A 23,188-nucleotide genomic window follows, 5' to 3' on the forward strand; every position below is an offset into this window, starting at 1 on the left:
TTGTAAAGTCAAAACTACAAAGGCTCGTGAAAAAGCCGACCAACATTTGGAAAGCCCAATTGCACACTACCACTAGCACAAAAGACTTGAACCAGCACCTGGCTCACCTTGGTGGAAAGGGGGAATATGAGATTTTAGTATTTAACTTACATTACATGTTTGTACCCTCATTTTAGGCTTTAACCTAAAACTCCAGTGCATTTGGTCACACTAGCCTCCATCAGGAAGTGAAATCATCAATCCATGGTTTGTCCATCAATCTTTTGTTTTGGTAGTTTTCCACCAGGAGCAAACTTACACAAGTGGCGAGAGTGAAAAATTCCACCAGTAAAACTCCACCAGTGTGAATCTCCAAATACTGAGCCGCACAGATGCAAGAGAAAAGTAGTTTAAAGTCTACTTTAATTGAGCATTAGCATGTAAAGTATATAAATCAATCGGCAAAGTTTACCTTCTGCCTGTCTGACTGAAAAGTGATAAGCTGAAACCATCTTTTAATTTTATTCAACTAAAACTATTTGAAATTAACTTTAGATACTCAGCTGTTCCTTTACTAGTTAGCTCCAAATGCTTAATGGAAAAGCAAACCTATTCTACTCTTGTGTATTCACACTGTGCTTACTGTACCTTGAATATGCAGTACAGATCTGTGTCTGGGTTTAACAAAAAGCAGTAAAAATGTGGCAAGAACCCCCAAAATGCAGAGCACATCACTGCATCTGATTTTTATTGAGATTTCTCTCCCTTTGTTTTTTTTTTAATAAATGTGGATACGCCTTCATATTTGGTGTGATAAAAGGATAAAATTAACTGTTCCTACATGGGCTTTATTTAGTTTAGTACTCCTTTTTCATTGTGAGGTTGTTACGTCTTTAGTAAATAAACACCTCTCTCGTGCTCACACCCTGGTTACAGTATTTCAAGACAAAATGAACCAACATCACTTGTTTGTTCACTTCCAAGTCATAAATTCTGCTTTTTCTTTCTTTTTTCCAGCGTACAAAGTGCTCCAGACGTCTCCTGGGCTTTCAGCTTTGCCTCTGCTGACATGATGCTACAGGCTAACAAGCATTGCAGAAACTGATGAGTTAAAATATTTGTGCTTTCCATTTTTGCCTCATCACTGATGCCATTTTGCATATTTTCATTTGCCAGGAAACCCCTCCTTTGGCTCATTTTCATCTCTGGTTGCTGCACAAGGTTTTCACCACAGGTCTGAAACTTGGGCCTTCTATACCTGTTCGTTTGTCAGATGTGTTAATGTTTAATTTTTCTCTTTTTTTGTTTTTGTTTTACCAATTAATGTATATCTGTCCTTCATGCAACATTATGTTATGATACAGCGTACTTTACAGGGTTGTGGTTAAAGGCAAGGCTATTCCAGGTAGATGTCCTCTGTAGGGCATGAGAACTCCACAAACTCTTTATAGTACAGCTGGAAGGCTTTCCTGAAAAGAAAAACACATCACGTCACATAAATTTAATCACAACATAAACATTTCTAAACAAGAGCCAACAGGTGCAGAACATTACAAAGTGCCAGACATGCCTGAGAAAGCCTTATTAAGGTTTTGTTTTTGTCATGATCCTGGGTCTTTTGACCTAGCGTTTTGTGTTTTCTATTATTGTGATTTTGGTGCTGTTCTTCCTCAGTTTAGTGTTTATTCTTTTCTGCCCGTGTATTCCTGTGTCAAGTCCGCGTTTCTTTGTCTGTGTCCTTGCATGTGTAAGTTCCTGTTTATAGTGAAGGTCTGCGTCTTATGTGAGTGCTTTCAGTTTGACTCCCTTGTCTCGTCACGTTAATCACTCCAAGCTGTGTCCCCCACCTGTGAGTAATCTCCCTGTGTTTCTCTGAGTGTATTTAAGTCGTGTCTTCTGTCATAGTAGTTGCTGGTTCGTCTGCGTTTCTCCCTCTGTCATCCTGTGTGGTTTTCCCTATGTTCTCTACGTCTCCCTGCATCTTGGTTTCATGTCTCAAAATTTCAGGTTTGTTTTTCCCAGTTTAGGTTTTCTTAGTTTTAAGCTCACCCTCGCCATCTCTGTTTGTATCTACATTGGCTAAATAAACTCACTTGCACCAGAGCTGCCGCATCTTGGGTCCTAAATAATTCACACACGGCTTGCCCCAGCAAACCGTGACACTTTTCTGTTTTTTATTCATTTGAATGAGCTCAATTAAGTTTAAGTTAATTTCTGCAGTGTATTTATTTGGTTACATTTTGTTCAGATCACGTTTAGAATAACTGAGAAGATTTACTGAGAATTGCTGAGAAGAGAAAAACTGGCTGATCCTGTCAGGTCAAATTTCTTAGAAGGTAAAACTGTGAAAACTGAAATTTGCAAAGTAACTTAAACACCATAGTAACTTATACAAGTATTATTTACAGCAAGTTTCAGTGCTGTAAAGATCCTCTGCTGGCGGGATGTATTTATTTATGCAACTTGTTAAACCGTATCTCACTAAAACCCCCGACTGATGTCCAAAGGAAACCTAAAAAAACACAACTCACCCTACTGACTCTGCAAGAGGTTTGGTAGAATTTTCAGACACAAATACGTGGCAGGCAAATCTCTGGTCTGCTGGGTGCTTCGTAATGAAACCAAAATACCTGCAGAGAAGTTTTAAAAAAGACATTCAGTATATTACTTTGACACCTAATAATGATGAACTCCTGCTTTGTTTTATCAGTGAGCAGGAAGAGGTCCAATATTCTTGAATATTTATCTAATAGTGAGACCTTGTGGCAATTTTAATCTCGACAGAGAGCGCAGCATAACTGCTCTCTCTGCTTCAGTTTTTACTTACTTGCTGTTTTTTGGGTGATAGCCACAAAAGGAGACGTTCTTTAACTGGAAGAAGTGACTGCATTCGTTACTCTGTCAACAGAGGATGCATAAACGTCTAAGATTAACACCAAGAAGCAAACATTTCAAACCATGTTTCATATATTTTACTTTTATTGATTTCTTTCTTTTCTTTTTTGCTTGCTGATAAAATAAATTTTTTTTCTGATAAAATAATTAAAGCTTTTAATTTAGACTAGTTGGCGACTGCAATATTAAAATATATCGAGATTGATAGTGCATCACATATTATCTGAACATCAGATCTTGATAAAAGTAAAACATTAATTTCTCAATTGTTTAAACAGATGAACTTTAAATTACATATACATACATAGAATTCCCACAGAATTCTTAGTTTCTTTTCGCTGAAGTAATTACTGTGGCCTGACACTAACACGTTTGTCTGCAGTATCAGTCGGCAGCCACATGGTGGCGATGTGTCTCATGTGTTCCTTCAACACTGTGCTGATAGATTATAGCTTCTCGCTCTCTTTCTCTGCCTTACTCTTCAAATATACACTCGCCAACCTCTTTATTAGGTAAACCTGTTCAACTACAAAATGATGCAAAAATCTAAATAGCAAATCGCAGGGTAGTAACCCAATGCATTTAGATGTAGACATGGTTTAGACAACATGCTGAGGTAAAACTGAGCATCCCAGTTATTTCTGCCACACAGGCCGGTTTGAGTACTTCTAACAACTAGGAGCCTTTTCTTCTTCAGAAACAAAATATTTTAATTTGAAACAAAATCTTTATCAGTTAAAAACACATGAACCAAACCATGCATCACTGAAAAAGTGAGATCCTTAACCTTTTCACCTTTCCAAAAGATTGCTGATGAGCTTTTATTTGATTAGTCTGTGAAGTTGCATGTAATTATTTCACAGTAGACATACACAGGCTCAGTAAACGTCTTACTCTGTCACAAGCATAGTAATCCTCTTGAACTGAAAGCTTGATGCCCTTCACACTGATCTCCAGGATGCATGAGGAAGGTGGGTTATACTTGACTGTCATCCTTCGGTTAGTAGCAATCTGTAAGACACGTGTTAGATGGTTTTTGAAAATGTTACTAGAATAAAGCTCTTCAAAAGTTTCCTTTACCTGTGAATATGCAAACAAACAAATTGCAAACCTCTGCCAAGGCAGCTCTAGCTCTGGGCAGTATTTACTTTTAAGGGGATAATATTGTATTTTGTATACATTAACTTTTGTTTTCTTTTTTAAAAAACACTTTAAGAAGTTTAAAGTGCAATGAAAAAATTCAATTTGGGGTTAATTTGAAAGTAAAATATAAGCAGTGAGGTCAACTGAAACAAAAGGCACTAGAATTTAAAACAAAGGTAAAAGACATTTTTCAAAGGTTTGACCTCATTTGACCTTAAAGAGGTCATAGTAACGTTATGCAAAACTTATGATCCCTATATATCATTCCCTATATGCGTATATGTCGTCAATAAGTAAGAGACATAGTCTTCTATTTAACTTAAAGAGAGGTCAGAGGTCAAATGTGACAAGATAAAAACAACTCCAAGAATAATAGTTACTAAGTTATAAAGGCTTTAATGGATTGTTAACATCACAACAACTTTTCGAGCTATCGAAGTAAAACAACACAAAGACACACAAATGCAACTTAAACCCCTATGGTGTTGAGTTTAGTTCTTTTATGCCTCTGAGTTTATTTGTATCTCTCATCTCTTGTTTTCTTGTCTCTGTCTCATCCCTGTGTCTCCTATGACAGAGACATGTTCTCTGTGTATGTCTCCCAGTCATGTCTGTATTTGGTCTCTGTCCTTCTCTCTCTTTCCCTTCCGTGTCTCTTGCTCCTTTTCCCCCCCACATGTCTTGTCTCCCATAACTTACACATGCGTGTAAAACATGAGCTTACCTTCTGCATAGCTGCACACAAAACATCGTTTCCTTTGTGGTAGGGCACTTGAACGGACCCCAGAAACTTTAGGCGGTATCTGTCAATCCATTCATTGCTCTTTACTGCACAGAGAAAAGCAGAAAAAAACAACAATGACAATAAACACAAGAAGCAAGATGTGTAACATGTAATACTTCATACAGCACTATATTCCAGCTACAATTCAGTCACTAGCTCCTTTAAGGGAACAGAATACATTTTTGAGCTGTCGATCAGTACCACTGACTAATAATCTGTTATAGCATTGCACTTCACATCATTTCATACTTTATCCCCTGTTGCTTGCTGCATACACCTCCTTGGGATTTCAAAAGTAGAGTAAAACACTCCCTGGAGTGCACATTAACCCCACATATCAGAGCACACTCCATGCAAGAACCCTGATAGGCTTCCCATCCACAAACACAACTATGCCAGAGGTACTGAATCTAGAAAATCTGATCACTGATGACATTTCTGATGTTCATGGCATGTAAACAGCCCCCCTTTTTTTTTAGCCTAAAGCAGCCATCTCTGTCTTTACTAACATATTCGTGGCCCACTCCTACAAATCCCAGCACTATTGGTACCTTTGTAGTTCTCCGTGTCCTTGGTCACCTCTACAGCGTAGTAGGCCGGGAAGACCCCACGAGCACCAGTTCGCATATTGTAGCCCTCATACCAGTAATCCTCTGCCTGGACCTCCACCAACAGCGGGTCATCCACCTCTAGCTCCAACTCATCTTCGTGCCGAGGGACAAACCTGTCGAGAAAGATGTGAGATTTTTATGTGCTAACTGCTCCACAAAGTAGCTCTGAATTTAAAATGAAATTTAAGGTTTAAAAGTCAAACACGGGTTTCCTACGCCTGCTTGTCGTTACAAGGAAATTTTTAAACAGTGTAAAGAAAAAAATAAAATCAGTGACTTAAATGCAACTTATGTGTGTTAGCTGGTCAGGTGTGTTGCTACACAATATTACACACAACCCAGGGTAAAAATGAACTACAATCAGTTCCTTGCTTACAGCTATATATTAGTAACACTGTATTTTTCCATTTGATGTACAGTGTGAGGACACTTTAAAGAAGGCCTGTCAAACTCATTTTACACTGTGGGCCACATGCAGGTCATTTTGATGTTAAGTGGGACAGATCTAAAAACTCCCCTTTCTAAAGACATTTAACCACAAATTTAATCTCCAATACAGTAATATCAGAAAAAGGAAAAAAAAAAAAAGGAATTTTTGTCATTTTCATGTTTTACATGTTACTTGTTTACTTTGATGTAGTATGAATGGCTATGGGGGAGGTCTGTATTACTATGGAAAGCTGTAAAACCTATGCAAATACAGTTACAAATCCAAAATTTACACCCTCCTTACCCTCTTTCTAAAGCCATCCATTGGGTTGGACTGAAGTCTTTTCTGGGCTGAATCTGGCCCCTGGGCCTTATGTTTGACATACCTTATTTCCGCCACTAAATTTATTTGTATATTTTTTCTTTGCCATCCATAACTCAACATCTTGAGCTATATGTCCAAGCTAAAATTTCAAGAAAATAACTCAAGATTTTAAGGTAGCTCAGTCAATCAGGAAGCTCTGTGAAGGTACGTCATTTCCTTGTTACCTGTAAGCAAAAGGTGGAAGGCATTAGCTACCAAAGCTGAAGCTGTAGGTCATGATTGAGTCAACTGCTGAGTTCTTTCAGCATGGTTTCAGAAATGATGAAATCTCTGCGTTATTAGCTAAAAGGCATGCTGTTGTTATCAGCACGCAGCAGTTTGTACATGTTTACACTGGTAGCTCATGGATACTATCACTACCCAAGGTTGAGTGTGCCTGTGTCACTGCCATCTGTTTTCAGGTAACAAAGAAATGTCAACTTATTAACTAAAAATTTGGAGAAAATAACTCAAAATTTCAAGTTATGGATGGCATTTTTTTCCAGTGGTGAAAACTTCCATATGACAGGAAAAAAACCCAGAAAGCAACTGGTGCAGTTATAGGAAAGTCTCAGTTTTCTTTTCCCAGTTACAATTACGTCATTATTGGATAATAAAAAAATAGGATCTCCCAGTTTCTTCCAGTTAAATTAATGCAAAACTGAGGTCATACTCTTTGGCTTTCTACTTTTAACTGAGTGCTTGGAAGATGACCCGGGCCTCTTTGATACTATTAAATTACAAGTTATATAATTCTAAACTAACCTCATCTTTGACACAAATTGGAAATTTACCAAACAAATAAATGCTGTAGTCAACAATCTGCAGACTAAAATCTTTTCTTAAAAGAACAGGGAGTACAGGGAGTTTTAAGAACCCTTTTTTAGTTTTATTGAAGCACTTTGGTTTTAAATGTGCTGTAAAATCTACTTATTTATTAAAATAAATAAGTAAGTAGGTCAGGATGGAAAAATTGCGATGATGGTTTATCATTAAAACACTTAAAAAACACACCTTTCTGTTAAATGCCTGTAGATTGGCTCATTCTAAAAAAAATGCTGTTTGACTTATTTGAGTTATCTGAAAGCTGCTGGATGAATTACTCATTTCTACGAAAGATTCATTAGTGAAGATGAACACCAAGCATTTAATACTTCAGGTGCCCATCTTTGCTTACACAATCTGGTCTGTTTGACCAAAGACATAAGACGCTGGATAGGAAAAATAGAATCTCAAATGTTTATAACGGTAACTGACTGGGAGATGAATGCCACACTTTATTGATAATATAAGCACAGTGTGTCATTTGATATTACCGCAGTGTTATTTCATCAATCCACACAAGTTTTAAACATTATTACAATATCAAACCCTAAGACTTATTTTTCCCATTTCTTTACTATGGTTTTCACAATTCATTAACATCATAATCAACAGAAGTGACAGCACACACTACATACTGTCATTTTTCACGGTTTTACAATGTCTGTTGGGATTACAGCGAGGATGGTAGTGTAACTGTCATTACCTATAGACTGCTCGGTGGCTCTGATCCTTCTCCTCACCATTTATGATACAGGAATATAAACCAAAGGATTCTGCACCTTGAATACCAAAAAAAGGACAAAAAAACAAGAGAGATTTATTTTAAAATAGGAAGTAAACAGTATGCAATGTCAGCCTTTGTGTCAGGCTTGCAAAAAGATTAATGACACAGGCTTATAATTTGTAACACAAGTCCAAAAAAGACCACAGAGAACATAATTAGGAGATGCAGCATTTACATGTATGCATTCTCTGAGATATAAATCACACTTTAATTAGGCATGAAGCAAACGTGCATTGTGTATTTCTACCTACATTCCCCTGAGACCTTTGTGACTGCTGCCTGAACTGCTCAGAAAAACTGCTGCAGCATTTCTAATGAGACTAAAATACATGGATCCCTTCCAAGAGACCGGCCTGGACTATTAGAGCAAATACTGTAAACACGCGTATCTCCTAATCTCTGTCTCCATAACTTGAATTGCCTCTTGTGCCCATTAATGCTGGCTCTTTAACAGACACTATGATGAGGGTCAATGTGTGGCTGGCAACAGCAATTGAATCAGTCCTGCAGTCCTCAAACAGAGAATTCTCATCTCCCTCTCAGTGCAGCGCTCTTTCTCATTGAGAGATCACAGATAGTCTGTTTAAGCAACATCTCTTAGACAGAGCCTGCAGCTTTAATAAGATATGACAAAGGGATCTTCATTGTCCCCACAAGATTTCTAATTCTTTAGACCCCTTATCATCAAAATAGTCCAAATTTACTCTTAAATCTTACAACTTAGATAAGATTTTTAGGTTTTAATGGAATTCACTAAAAGTTAACTGTGTTAAAACAAAACTTTACAGTCGTTTTACAGATGTTGAGCATTTGCAAAGCACTGATTTATCTGACAAAACATATCATATCTCTGATAAAATAAACCTTGTTGACTAAATACGGTGACACAAGAAATCAATTTTGTCCCGGCTAAATACTCAACCACATAAGTGGGCATTGGGTGCTGTTGGAATACTACTACAAAAGTAGTAGTTAATAGCTAATTAAACAGGTGAGACTTACAATTCAATTAGACTTCCTAAGTCTCTTCTAGGCTATTAATACTCAGTAGAATATCTGAGTAGATATTTTCTGAATTTCACAATCAGTGCATTGTTGTTCTGCTTCCTACTGAAAATGAATGAATCTTCCAGTGGAAGTGACACAAAATTACATCAAGCAATGCGCCTTTAGTCAGTTTGGGAAGTTTTACAGTTTTATGGAAGTGTTATGTCTAGAACTTCAAATGCCTCACTAACTTCTTTCTAGATGTGTGTTTTCTCACATCCCCTTAACAAGCTGGCTGAGCACCTTTTCACTAAACAGGTAATTTAAATGTCCAGTCTACTGCTTTTATTCTCGAGACTTAAAAGCAGAAGTGACATAATTTTAAAATAAATAAAAAAAAATACTACTGCTTTGCAAATACAGTACATAGTAAATGTAATAGTCAATGGTTATACTGTGTATCAGTACGGCTTAGTATTGTATTACTCCACAGTTAGGACAGCCATGTGGATGACTGTGTTTAGTGTATGACAAAATTTTGATTCCTGAACATTCCTGTGGCGTTGCTTCATCAGCTGCGCTGCTTTAAGCCTTGAATAGCAATTGTTGCCAGTTTGGCTAGACACCACTGACAGTGTATATTTAAAGGGAATTAGGCAGAGCACCAGCCAGTAGTGCTGATAAACTTCCTGGCATTTACAAGCAAGTCTCAGAAATGTAGTTAATGGATTAAAGGGAAAAATGTAAAAAAACAAAAACAAAACCCCAAACTGGCATCAGCACTGTCAGACGACCACATTTGCTAACCAAAGTGAGTTTCTTCAAGAAGTCTTTATACTACTACTACTACTACTACTATTACGCAACAAAAAAACAAACCAAAAGCTATATGCAAGCCATCGCCACCATTTATGTTTGGAATTGAGTTTTTACCAGACTTACTGGAGGAGCGAGAGCGCCCATTCATGAAGACATTGAGGAACTTCTTGGAGAAGTGGAGGTCCGCCTCTGGAGTAGAATCCTCAGATAGGCACGCTGTGGCCTCTCGACGCACTCCTCCTATACGAGGGTCATGCTCCTCTTCCTCTTCCTCATACTCCTCTCCGATGGCTGACTCGTATGGAGATGAGACACAGTTGTCATAGACTGTGGCCGAGTCGCTGTCATCGCTATAGCCTTGGTAACACTGCCGGAGACTGACTAACTCCAGCTGAGCATTTTCATCCACCACCAATGTATATTTAACTGAGTCATATGTCAGGCCGCTGGCCTCTGAGCTCATGGAAGTCCTCGGTGGGGCGGCTCCCTTTACCCCTCCCTTTCTCATCTTTGCATCCATTATTAACCTGTCCACATCCTCGTCGTCCCCACAGTAGCTTTCATCTGTGGCATCAACGTACTCAACTGATGACCCAGCCCTGAGCATTGCCCCAGCTCCTGTACTTGTCCCCTTTAGGCTGAGGTCCAGTGCATGGGAGGAGTGAGCTGACACAGCCATGCTAGGTGGCGTGATGAGGGACTCTACACAGGAAGCGTATGACGGTGGGGGGACATAGATCTCGTCTTCCTCATAGATGGAGGGGTTGGTCCGGTCCGGGAGGGGCTGATAAGGAGGTGGTCCCTCTGTGTCAGAGCTAATGGACATGCGTCCCTGCTCAGTCTGCTGTGAGAGGAAAGGCCGGTCCTGGACGGTGGGGGGTTCCAGGGGATCTGCGGAACGTTGCACAGGAGTCAGATAGATCTCCTCTGTTGGCTCTATATGAACATCTGTGTGGTATCTAATCCTCTCCCTGTGGGACCCACTGCCATCCGCTTTCCCTGAAGGATATAGAGGAGCTGGTGTATAGTTCTGTGGTGGTGGTGGTGCCGGTGGCTTCTCCTGAATCTTGGACCGTGTCCCAGCCCCTGCAGCTGAGCTGTGCGAGTGTCCCGAGGTGTGACTGTGTCTGCAGGGGGCGTCGGTGGAGGTCCCGCGGTCTTTGGTCTGCGCTCCCCCACCGTGCACCTTGTCCTCGTCGCTTAGACAGCTGTGCTCACGTGGAGGAGTGAGGTCACCTAGAGGGAGTGCGGGCGTGAGCAGAAACATGCAGACACCCAAGCAAACACACATGCAGACGCAGATGCACAAGCAAAGCCCAGACGCGCACACGGAGCAAACATACGTGATGCAGAAACGCAAACATGATGGACAAACAAATGCGCACACATGCACGAAGACAGACATGGCAATGAATGCACAGGCAGATAAAATAAAGCACACACAGAAAGAGAGAAAAGTAGAAATGGTTAGGTAACGGATGTCAGGATTACACAGCCAAATCCCCATTACTCATCAAATTCAGAGTGTAGCCAGGAGAAGGTGATTGACGTGTTATGTCATAATCCATTGGCAGGGGATTCAGACATCATTCCCGAGTATTTTAAATGGCATTTAAATAGCAGAGGGGCTAATTCAGGACAGGACTGATTTAAAATTAAATCTGTTTCATTTTCATTTAAATGTTAAAGGTGTGCACACAAGAAGCGCTGCAAAATTGAAAGAATCTTTTCATTCAGTGGCGGTCCTAGCCTGTTTGGCGCCCTGGGCGAACACACCCTCTTACTTGGACTGCTGTAACTGGAGCCTACTGTACTGTATGTAGCGGAGATGACAAAGTTTTACTTTGACTTCAGCAGCGAGCAGGCGCACCGAGGGCTCTCGCGCTCACTGTTCACGTACAGAATTTTGAAAAAACATTGGTGCAAATTATAAGTCTGTATCATAATGTCTGGTGTTTTCGTGTTTGTTGGGTTGTTTTTATTTTGCGAGTTGGTTATTAGATGCTGCTCCAGCCAGCCAGAGAATCCCCCGCCGCCCCGCCCTCTCCTCCCTGTGCCGCAAGCACCAGGCGCACCTCGCAAACGGAGGGTGCCCTTACTCCCAGCAAATGGGCGATAGAAAACCGATCGGTACCTATGCCATTCCTAATATGCGCTGGCATGACATCGGGGCAGCATGAATACGAGCAATGATCTGGCAAACAGATTTACATTTGTTTTTTTCAGTGAGTCTGACATATCAAATGACAAATTGACTATAGTGCTCGCAGTCACACCTAATGAAATTCAATCCAATCCAAATAAAACCAAACTACCCAGACAGCAACACTGTTACACTTGCCATTATTTCAATTTATATAATTTATAGGGCATGGAATAAAAGGGCATCATCTCACAACAATGTGCTTTAAAAGCTCTAAAGTTTGTCCCTATTACTTGAATAGAGCATAAAAGTTCATTTCGCCTGAATTTGGAAGCTTGTTCCCCAGATTTGCCTTTAAAAGGTTGACTTAACACCTAATATTTACGTTTTTCTAACTGTTGGCTGTGAATCTGGTTACTCTAGCTTTGGATGGTGCTCTTCAAAGAACAGCATCAATGGGCTATGACAGCCTCTAGCTAGCTTTAAGCCTCAGCTGGCTTCCAAACACGCACAATATACAGCATAGCCTCAGCTAGCTCAACTTGTACCAGCAGCTAATCCAAGGCTGAGCAGTGTCCCCAAGGTTCAGAGGGACACACAAGCTGTCAGACTCAATGCAAATCACACACGCCGACACTGACTGAATGTTACTAACACAACAATGGATTCTGGCCAGCACATCCCAGTTACCATCAACTAAATGAGAAAATGCGTCTAAACTAAAACATGACTCATAAACATGATGTGGGGAAGCTCACCTGTTTTAAGGGGCGAGGATGAGCCTGAAACCTTCTCCTGCCAACTGTACTTCTTACCAAGGGAGTTGTTGTTTAACGTGTCCTGAAAAAAGAAGAAGAGGAAGGAAGTTGAGAGAAGGAACAACAGATGGATAAAAGAGGAACAGAGATTTTGGGTTTGCTCACTGAATTCTGGATCCTGACACAACATATACAACTTCTCTGTGTGTGAGTGTGTGTGTCTCTCTCTTCCTCTTGCTTCTCTCTCACTTCACATACAGACATGCACACACAAACCTTTTATTCTGTTGAATGAGCAGGAACTCTTTTGTCCATGCTCCGTGGTGTGCATTTAAAGGGACCTGACATTTACACAAGCCACTGGGAAACACACTCAGACAGCCTCTTTAGGCTGTTTTGGGGGGTAATTGCTGATTGAAGTCATGAAACTTGTGAGGTTTCCTTTCTTTCTATACATTTCTAAATATGGAAATCAAGAAAGAATAAAAGCAAAATCAACCTTGTTACAAAAATCTATATGAACATCTTTGTGGTATCTATATGACACTTTCATTTATAAGTACAGAAAAAGAGAGGTTGCTGATCATTGTCACTGATGAAAGGAGTCATTTAAAGAGCAGCTTATCAGTGATTGGTGAACAGATCATAAAGGGTGTGGCTGCTCACAGTGACATCTCTGCTGAGTGCAATTAAATACAACTCAGTGCATCCAGTCCACACCCACAATCAGTCACAACACAGTGACTGAAACACTTCTCAGCATGATGTTAAAGTTGTTCTTAAGCCATGTTTTAATCTCTTTTTAAAATATATGTATAAAAATGCAACAACCAATAAACTAATTGATCATGGCATCTAGAATAGGCCGAAGAAGCCAGCAGTGTTTCCAGAAAATTTGGCATTTAGCCACCAAATAGGTTTTAAAAGGAATTATTCAAAACCTGCCAAACACGCTTATGAATCTAATCATTATCACGACTGATATATTTTGTGACTCAGTGGCTTATTTTAACGGCTTCCACAGAAAGACTATGGTTTAACACTCAGTTGTAGATAACAGAAGAGTTAAACGGAGATTTTAACAGATGGAGAGCTGGAAACTCCTGTGACGACAGCATGCACAAAATAACATCTTTTCCTCCTCCGTCCACCCACTACGTGTGACTCACTTTTCCATCTACGTGTACCAGGCGGAGACAGGGCTGTTGCCATGGTAAAGAGTGAATCAGCAGGTAGGAAACAACTGCATATATCTGAGGAGTCAGATAGAGTCCATGACTAAAATCTGTGTGAATTTGATACAACAGAACACAAGCTTGCCAAGTTGAAGTGTTTGGAGACTTCGGAAGCTGAATGAATGAGATGGGGCGCCTTAATTGACAGCTGTCTCAGCCTATCACAGCTGCATCTTGTGTCACCCTGCCATATTTGGATTTTCTGCATGAATTTCATTGCAAATTGAGCTAGCTATTAAAACCAGGTCAGCTTGAAACTTTATAAATCAATTTTAAATGACAACATGCTACTTGTTCTTGCTGGTATCTAAGCAGACCTTCCTTATAGTCACACTGCCACACAAACACACATGCACTTCAACATATGGAGCATGCCCGATAAGTAATTAGAGTTAGATTAATCCTTTCTCAGAGGGACATCTGTCTCTCTGCCCACTGAATCACTTCAATTGGGAAGCAAAAGTGGAGACAGTCTGTAAAGCAGCACCCTCCTCAGTACTGCAAAAGATTTATTATACTGTGCATCTTTGACTACTCGATATTTCAAATACTATAACAACTAAAAGGTGGACAGAATCAGAACTGGTTATTCATTTTAAAATGGGTAAAGAAAACTAATTTTACCTCATTTATTTGACCACTGCACAAGGAAAAAAGGTTTTTAATGATGAAATTCAACCTCTTAACAGTCTGACTCGATGTGGCACTATTGACATTACTGGATTAAAAAATACTGCTTTTGAAAAAAACCCTCAGTGTGTTAACGCTGATCAGAGATGCTTTTGTTCAGACATGGGACTCGCTGCAAAACGATGCAGAGCAAATATGCCGTATACTTTTGCATTTCTGCACACTCATTGACCTGGAAACAGTCGCCCAGTGTACACAACCTACTCATCTTCTAACAATTCAAGGTCTGAGAAAAAACATTAATGACTGGAAATCATCCTAAATCTTCTGTCTCATTCCTGCTGTGTAAGGATGCACACTGTGAAAGTCTTCACTGTCACCTCTGCCTCAACTGATTTAGCCATGCTGTCTCAATAACAGAACAATACTTTAATAAATCTACTTCAGCGATGACAGATCAGTTATTTTTTTTTATAATGCCATGTGATCTTCTCAATCTATCAATTTTGATGGTATTTCAGACACAGATTTTGTTTTGTGTTTCGTTTTACTAAAACATAATATTACCCCGATTTCCTTGATCACACCTGATGATATTTTTATGACCAAAAAGTATTTTAAATAATAAGTATCTAAGTAAAAACGCGACACCCGCAACTGCTAATGAATTTATCTGGTATAAAATGCAGCCTGTTGATCTGTGTCTTCACTTTCATTGCATGTATTAAACTTTTTAAAGAAACCTCAACAGTAAAGTATTTCAGCACTGGTTTAGATGTTTTTTTTCTAGTTGCTGTATAAAAGGTAAAAATGAACAGTGCTGGAATAGACAAGAAGATTTACCCAGTTGAAACATAACTGAGACCAATTACTTCCTTTATACTTTTCAGTTTTGACAGCTCAAACAACCTACAGGAACAAAGCGGAGCACTGAGCAGAGCAGACTTTGCTTCCAGATCAAGTGCAAAGCAAAGGCAAACAGGCTGTAGACGCTTGGCTGATCACGCTGACTGCCTGCACTCAAGGAGGCCAAACTCACTCACTGTATACATTACTATGTATATGACATAGAGGTAGTTCTACATTTCAGTGAATCAAAGGAAATATTTCTAGAATTCAAATGTAAACATGAATAAAATGATTTAATTTGTTTTCTTGAATGACATGGTTTTGCCTTTTTTCTCTCAAATTAATTCCATCACATTAACAAGTCATGGCAACAAATCCTTTATTATCTGAATTAACAGTGTAATGTATCATGTAACATTATTTCTGACTCTTTAGCCCATTTTATAGTATTTTGTTCGGTTATAAGGCAAAGTAACTGTATTGTTCATCCAACCATATTCTCTGAAGCTCTTTTCACCTAACAAGTTCTAATCCACTCACTACATGCTACTTTTCCTTCCCAGAACTGAAAGAAACATCAGTGATGCTTGTGCAGGTGTTGAAACATCTCCTGGAGCTAGCTAAAGGTTTTGATTTTGTGCACATTAGATGTGTTTTATTTGAACTTGGACACTGTCCTCAAGTCAAGAAGATCAACGTATTAGCAAGAGGCTATAATGATGAATGTCCTGGTCTAGTAATCATTACGGGTATAAAGGAGGGAGTCAAGAAAACAATAAGATGAGGACCTCAACTTCAAGTAACTCAATAAGGAATTATTAACAAACTACAAACACTATCTGAACCAAATCAGTTTATACTTTAACCATGACAACCAAGGCTTTTATAACCTTTTGATCCAAGTCATAATGTTTTCCTTATCTGAACAAAGTACTTCAGCCCTCATCACTATCTTTCACTCTGATGTCTACCACCTACTCAAACCATAACTATACCACTGTCATTATCAAAACTTAATTAGCAGATTGTAATGCTCAATTTTTAATTCATAGGTTTTACTGAACAAAAAAAGAAAAATCTAAATGTGTGCTCTATAGTGCAAATACAATTTTTAAACACACCTTCACTGTCGCAGTAAACCCGAACATGGTTGCACACATTTGTATGGCTACACCGCTGCTCTTTATCAATACTTTACATTTTTTAGTTCCCATTCCAAAACTAAAGCCTAAAACTACCCTAAAATGTCTTCCTTCTTAGTGCTGGTCCTCACTTAGATTGATTTACATGGACACACACACACAGACACACACAGACACGAATGGTCACGAGCTCAAGCGCCATTGAAGCAAACAGAGACGGGCACCAATAGAAAAAAAGAAATGACAGTTGAGGCTATTGTTCAGTGGAGAAAACACATCCTGTCAGAGAAGCAATTGTAGTGAATCCAGTGGTGATGTCAAGTAGGTTATCCAGTTATATTTACAATTTCAAACATAATATTTGTGTGAGAGGAGGCTCCAATATAGGTGGAGTGAAAAAACACTGAAAGAAAAACACTGAAACATTCCCACAGTCCTCCAGAATTACTCATCAATATTTGTCCACCTGCCACAAACTGTGTAACTGTGTGAGTGAATGTGTGTGTGTGTGTGAGAGAGCGAGAGGATAAGGTTAATTCAGGCTATACCTGTGTGCGTGGCACGATTGGGAAGAGGTTAAGGGTCGTGGGTCTCTTGGGCCGGTAAGTATCCATGGTAACAGGTGCTGCAGGGTCCTTGGTGACTGGCGGAGTTGAAATTGCAGACGCCTTCGAGGATTCTTTGTCACCGCGGTAACCGTCAGCACCATCGATGAGGTCCAAATGCAGCATCTCTGCCTGAAGCTGGCCGACTGCTCCTAGCTCCGCCTTCCCCGACATGCTATTGGTTCCTCGTCTCACACGGCTCTGCAGGGATTGGAATAAGCCCGACATCAGTCAAGACAGGGAAGAGAGAGAGAGAGGAAGACAGTGAGAGAGAGTGTATGTGGATGGGATGAGGAGATTTAGCTGGCCAATTGGAAGCAACTCTGTCTTCAACAGGAACACATTCACTGCCAACACACAGTGCCGTTTAAAGCTGAGACGGACTATTTCTAGCATCAAGCTTTTCTACCTGACAGAATTTATCTGCAGTAATGAGGTTAGAGTAAAAACTCAATCTGCTCTGCTATTTCTCATTTTATCTTTTTACTTTTAAAGCTTAGAAACCTATTCTATTAAGAAAATTAGTACAAAAATTTCAAAACAAATTCATGATATTGACCCTGGAAACAGGAAATTGTTAAAAATATTCACGCCCCCAAAAAGAAACAGATATAATACCTCTGGCCTTTCGTGCAGCACTGCAATTGAATCAATTTGTTAATTGCTTTGATGATGAAACCTCTCAAAATCGATGACTCCGTTAGGCTAAACAATCAATTCATAAAACAAGAGTTGGAAAATTAGGCACATTTATTTACTCTAACGCTAATCATACACAGTGTGCAAGATATGAGTTTGTTGGCAAAAAAGAAGAAGAGATTCACTGCTGCTAAAACAACGCACAAGCAAAGCATTTGAGAGACAGTAAGTCAGAGGGCACTGGGACAGTACAGTCTGCTTCACTTATCATCACTATCCCTGCAGCTACACATACAAAACAGACACACACACAGCACATGGCAAGTCGTTGCTAAGCCTATTATAGTCTTTAGTGCTCTCTGTTTGCCTCACATACAGAAAAACCTGTAAAAAAACAAATGCAAATAAAACAAGAACATGAACAATGTTGAACGACTGTTTTGGAGGTCTGCCACCTTCTACAGCACAATCAGAAAAAAAAGTTATTTAGAGTTATTTAAAGTTATAAATCTAAAATAATCTATTTCGTTTTTACAATTTGAGAGACATGAGCAAAAAAACAAAACGAAACAAAAACAGTATAGTTGCTCTAGAACTAAAACCTAATTAAACTTAATGCTATAACATTTATTTTTGATACTGAGTAATATAGTATTATCAAACCTTTATTTATTTATTTATTTATTTATTCATTTTTGTTTGTTCATTTGTTTTGTCAGTTTTAGCATCTATAAAATTTAGTTTGGATCCAAGTCATATTCTTTTTAAACATCTGTGCTAGTCCTGATTAAAGTTAACAGTGTTTTCTCTAGGCTGACTGTGGGGTGAGGCTGCAGTATTGGATCGCCCCCTCAAGGCTATGGTAGGAGAAACACTGGTGTAATTATCAGCTGCCATACAAAACACAGTCACAGTCACCTTAAACTATTTTAGGAAACAAACCTCACAAAGGAAACTGTGAGGAAGAGAAAAAAACCCCCCCATAATTTAATAAGCTACTGTTCTGTAAATACTTCATACACCGAGAAATCACAAGTACCAGGAATGTATTATAACCAATATCGTAAAGATTTAAACCTTTGTTGTAACAGAGAGCACTCCTATTAACCGAATTTACTTGCTGCAGACTGTAAGGTAACAGTTGCTGAATGGAATGGAGGTTAATTCATTTCTGTTAGCTAAGTGTTGCCTTCAAGCACATTTGTATGCAGTGAGACACTCATCCCAGATATCCAGAGGTCTCTCACTCCCAAGAAAGAAAGAAGCCTGCCTGTCTTTGAAATAGGACTGCTATAATGGTTTGCTGAACAGCCAAAAGCTAAAGTGGAAAATGTTCATCTAATTGCATTCATACTCAGTCCACATTTATTAGACTTATATGGTTTAGTCATTTACCCATACAACTGTTTTGAATCAAAACGAGGGCAAAAGCAAGAATAAAAGCTCCTTTAAAAATACAGACATAAGCCAAACACAAAGATTGTCAAGATGCAGATATTAACTGTATATGGAGATCGGTTGTTTACTGCCGAGTATATATCAGACCATGGATTACTTTCAAAGATGATACAAGAAAGGACTGACACCAACATGTAAAAATTTAAAAATATATATATTTTCCATAATCTTAGATTGCAGACAAGCAATGAATTCTATGTTTGGAGGGTGAGTTTACATGTAATCTCTACTAGAGGTGTTTTTATTATTTAGTCAGCTTGATGCCAGCTGTTGTAGATGGGATGGTTGCATGTCTAATATGCTGACAATAAGTAACTGCAACAATATTTGGAATAAGCATGTTTATATACATTTACATGTGACAGAGCCATGACTTAAGTTCATGGGAAGAGGCTTGAAGTGAGGAGGAAGAGGATATCATTGTCTTTTTTCCTATGTGTTTTCACACACATAGTGAAAACACATAGTGAAAACACATAAATAAATCAATAAAACATAGGTACGACCCTTCATATCTTATGTCTGAAGTTGCAGCCATGAATTAAAATGTTCCTCCCTGCAACTTGAACACCTACAAGTTTTCTTCCCTTCCATCTTTGGCATGCTACATATGTCTCCAGCCACATACATAAAATGTGATTAGACAGAACATCCATGTCCATCTCCACAACTGTGGCTGGGCAACCTGATGGCTTACAGCTCTTATAGTGTTACTAGATTAATTCTTTATTTGTGAGAATGCATCAATTTGTTGGAAGACACAGTCACACCTTATTCAATGTATATTTATGAGTATAATTCTTTTTTAATGCCTGACTATATCTTTAATCCTTTTTTGATCATCCTGTATAGCAGGGATCAGGCACAGGGGGGATTCTATGGGCTCAAAATGTGGTCAGAAATATTTTGTACTTGTAAAAAAGATTTGTATGTGTAAAAAAGATTTGTGTGTGGACTTAGAAAAAAAAACCCTGCAAGTTACAAGTACGGATTTTTGACCCTATTTTTCTTCCCTTCATCTGATTGGTCAATGTCATGTCAATCACAAATGTAACAATCCAATCAGAGAACAGATGGGTTTGGCTGTCGGAGGGGCGCTTTTTTGAACTGCAGGTCCTTGAAGGGTGATACCGTTTGAAGCTGGAGGATCGCTATATAAATATCCGATAGCAGCTAGGTCCCCTAACTTTCAGTAGCTGTTGAAAGGAAAAAGTTGTGGTATATCAGTGGTTAGAAATAACATTATTACTTTAGGATTAGTTTAACACAAAGTCAGGGCTGACCCAGGACCATTGCTGTGAGTCACAGTGCGCAGCATAAAAGTCCTTTCACATCGGATGCAGGATACGCTGCTAATGCTAACTGCTAACTAAAAGCAAAGGATCCAGAATTTGTTACGCTGGCTGCTGGGCTCTGTGGGTTTTTGCAGCAGCTCTACCTGTACTAGATGCACCTGCTCCTTGTCTTTTCTATCTCTGACTTTATGTCCTCTACAAGAGTTTGTTTTTTTTGCTAGTTCTTCAAATGTTCAATAAAAACATGTATGCTAATTCATAACGAAGAAAGCTTTGTAATGAAGACTGTCATTTCCAAAACACTGCCCGCCCCCACCCCGCGGTCCGCAGCGCTGTTGAAAAGGCTGTGGAAGTCCCTGTATTAAACACGTAGACCTGTGACACAAAAATCACCAAACTCGGACGACCACAGACTGTTTTCCTTCGTGGTGATGAAGGAAAACGCTGGGTTGGCATGTAAAAGGGCATTTATTCCCTTCAAAGACCTGCAGTTCAAAAAAAGCGCCCCTCGACAGCCAAACCCATCTGTTCTCTGATTGGATTGTTACATTTGTGATTGACATGACATTGACCAATCAGATGAAGGGAAGAAAAATAGGGTCAAAAATCCGTACTTGTAACTTGCAGGGTTTTTTTTCTAAGTCCACACACAAATCTTTTTTACGCACACACAAATCTTTTTTACACATACAAATCTTTTTTACGCACACACAAATCTTTTTTACACATACAAATCTTTTTTACAAGTACAAAATATTTATGACCACATTTTGAGCCCATAGGATTGGGACTGCTGTTGAAGGTCACTCCAAGATAATATTAATACTGAGCAGATCTGAGATCAGTTTATTGGTGTGGCCCTCCACAACAGGTCCAGTTTCTCATGTGACCTCCTCGGTTAATTAATTGCCCACTCCTGCTACATAGCTATCTGTATGCTTATCTACCTTTCCATCCTCTTATCCACTTAATAATCTTCCATCAATCTATTATCCACCCATTTATCAAGCATCCAGCAGTCTAATGTTCTATATTCGATTCTTGTTCATTCATCCATCCATTTCAGTCTAGCTGGCATTTATCCCATCCCATCTATATACCACCTTTCATCATTCAGTCTAACAGTTATACTGTTTATAAATAACTGATGTTGTTGATGTCTTAAACCTGTGTTTTTTTCACAGCAGAGATTATGGGAAAATAATGCTTTTTTTTAATACAGTTTGATGTCAATTTTGTAAACTATGGATAGACTTATAGTAATACCGGTGATCAAGCAGGGCACAGTTTGGGGCCTGCAGCCTTCGCTGCCTCTTCTTCCCAGCTAGTGTTGTCATGGTCACTACTGTTCATCGTTCATATGCAGTCATGATTTATCCAGCTAACAATCCAATTATCAATTGGTCATCTTTAATCTACAGCGATATCCAACCAACCATTTACACACACTGCAAATACCTGTAAGTGGCATGTGATGAGCAGTGAGTTTGTGTTGTAGGGCAGCAACGTCATGTCAGTGTCTGTCTGTGTCTAATAACAACAATCCTCCCACCAATATTTTTCTTTTGTCTACCCCCACTCTCCTTCACTTCACCTTTTCACCTGCTAAAAATCAATGCCTCCTAATGGAGCCTGCAAATGCTCTTCTCCTCTTCTTGTTTATGATGAGAAATTATTACTGGACTCTGAAGAGCCCTGCCCCCTGTTGCTAGGAGACAAGGGGATCAGTGACTAAGGAAATGATGCTGCCTTGAAGACGTGATGCTCTTCTTTCTCCCAATCAGAGCAGCCGGAGCAGGGGAAACACAAGGAAAGACTGAAAATGTCAAATCACCCCAAACGTACTGCTCAGCTGCAAACCGAATGCCAGAAAAATAAAATATAGAAAGAGAACATTTGAACCACACCGACTTTGAAAGGACCTGTATGTGTTTGTCAAATCCAGAGTTTTGGCTTCACTCTGGTCTTATAAAATCCAGTAAAGTATTGCATTTTATTTCATTTTTATTAACGAACGAACGAGCAGATAGATAGATATCTATATATATATATCAATTTGGCTTAAATGAATCATGCAGGAGAGGGTCGGGCCTTGTAAGCTTCTGTTCATGTCAATGGGAATACATAAAGGTAAGCACAAGGCTGAATATCAGAACACTGCTGTCATATCAGTTGCTCTTTATTAACAGTAGCAGAGCCAAACAGGGCTTCTCCTGTTTCTGTTTGCATTGATGAAGCAGCTTCCTCTCCACTGTTACCATGTGTGGATGAGATGACGTGAGCGGTATCCATGGGGGCAGTGTGCGTGTGTGTGTTTGTGTGTGTATAAGTGCCAACACTGCATGTATTTTCAGCTTTGACATGTGCAGTAGGTGAGAGAAACACTGTTGCCATGGAAATGGGTCTGCTTCTCCACTGGTGTTTTGCTAGACCCTCTTTCACTCCCTCTCTCTCTCATTGCTCCATTTATTTTCTATTGCTTCCGTCCTCACTCTCCATCCTCACTCTTCCTTTAGTATATCACTCTCCTTCTACCCTTCTGGATTAAGGGGATCTGTTTCACTGATACTTATTTATACAGGTTCACCTTTAAAACATTTTTATGGGCACCTTATATTTTAAGACAATACTGTTGAAGTGCATTGCAGTGCATTACAAATATCAGTAATTGAAATAACACACAAGGGACATGACACCTTTTTATGAAGTTCAATAGCTCAGATTTTTCCAACTTTCTCTAAAAGGTTTTTCTCTTTTTGTTTCTGTAAAATAAAACAAAAATAAATCATTTCAAATATTTACATTAAGCAAGTG

General features: G+C 39.1%; 1 protein-coding gene across 3 annotated transcripts in view; it reads right to left on the bottom strand.

Annotated features, from left to right (window-relative positions):
• Nucleotides 1-982: 982 nt before the first annotated feature.
• The window catches only part of mapk8ip1b (mitogen-activated protein kinase 8 interacting protein 1b), a 45,732-nt gene continuing 23,526 nt past the window's right edge, over nucleotides 983-23,188 (bottom strand). For 2 of the 3 annotated variants that reach the window (XM_014330714.2, XM_005951288.3), the window contains exons 3-12: nucleotides 16,926-17,183; nucleotides 12,522-12,603; nucleotides 9,744-10,856; nucleotides 7,734-7,809; nucleotides 5,353-5,525; nucleotides 4,742-4,845; nucleotides 3,769-3,885; nucleotides 2,807-2,877; nucleotides 2,511-2,609; nucleotides 983-1,448 (exon numbers count right to left, since the gene is read on the bottom strand). In XM_014330714.2, the coding sequence (XP_014186200.1) occupies nucleotides 1,376-1,448; nucleotides 2,511-2,609; nucleotides 2,807-2,877; nucleotides 3,769-3,885; nucleotides 4,742-4,845; nucleotides 5,353-5,525; nucleotides 7,734-7,809; nucleotides 9,744-10,856; nucleotides 12,522-12,603; nucleotides 16,926-17,183 (2,166 nt within the window). In that variant the 3' untranslated portion in view covers nucleotides 983-1,375. The other variant, XM_042213835.1, reaches the window with a different exon arrangement.

This window comes from Haplochromis burtoni, unplaced genomic scaffold (assembly GCF_018398535.1).
Source record: "Haplochromis burtoni strain Fernald_Lab_line unplaced genomic scaffold, NCSU_Asbu1 Contig_486, whole genome shotgun sequence".
In the NCBI taxonomy this organism is placed as follows: domain Eukaryota; kingdom Metazoa; phylum Chordata; class Actinopteri; order Cichliformes; family Cichlidae; genus Haplochromis; species Haplochromis burtoni.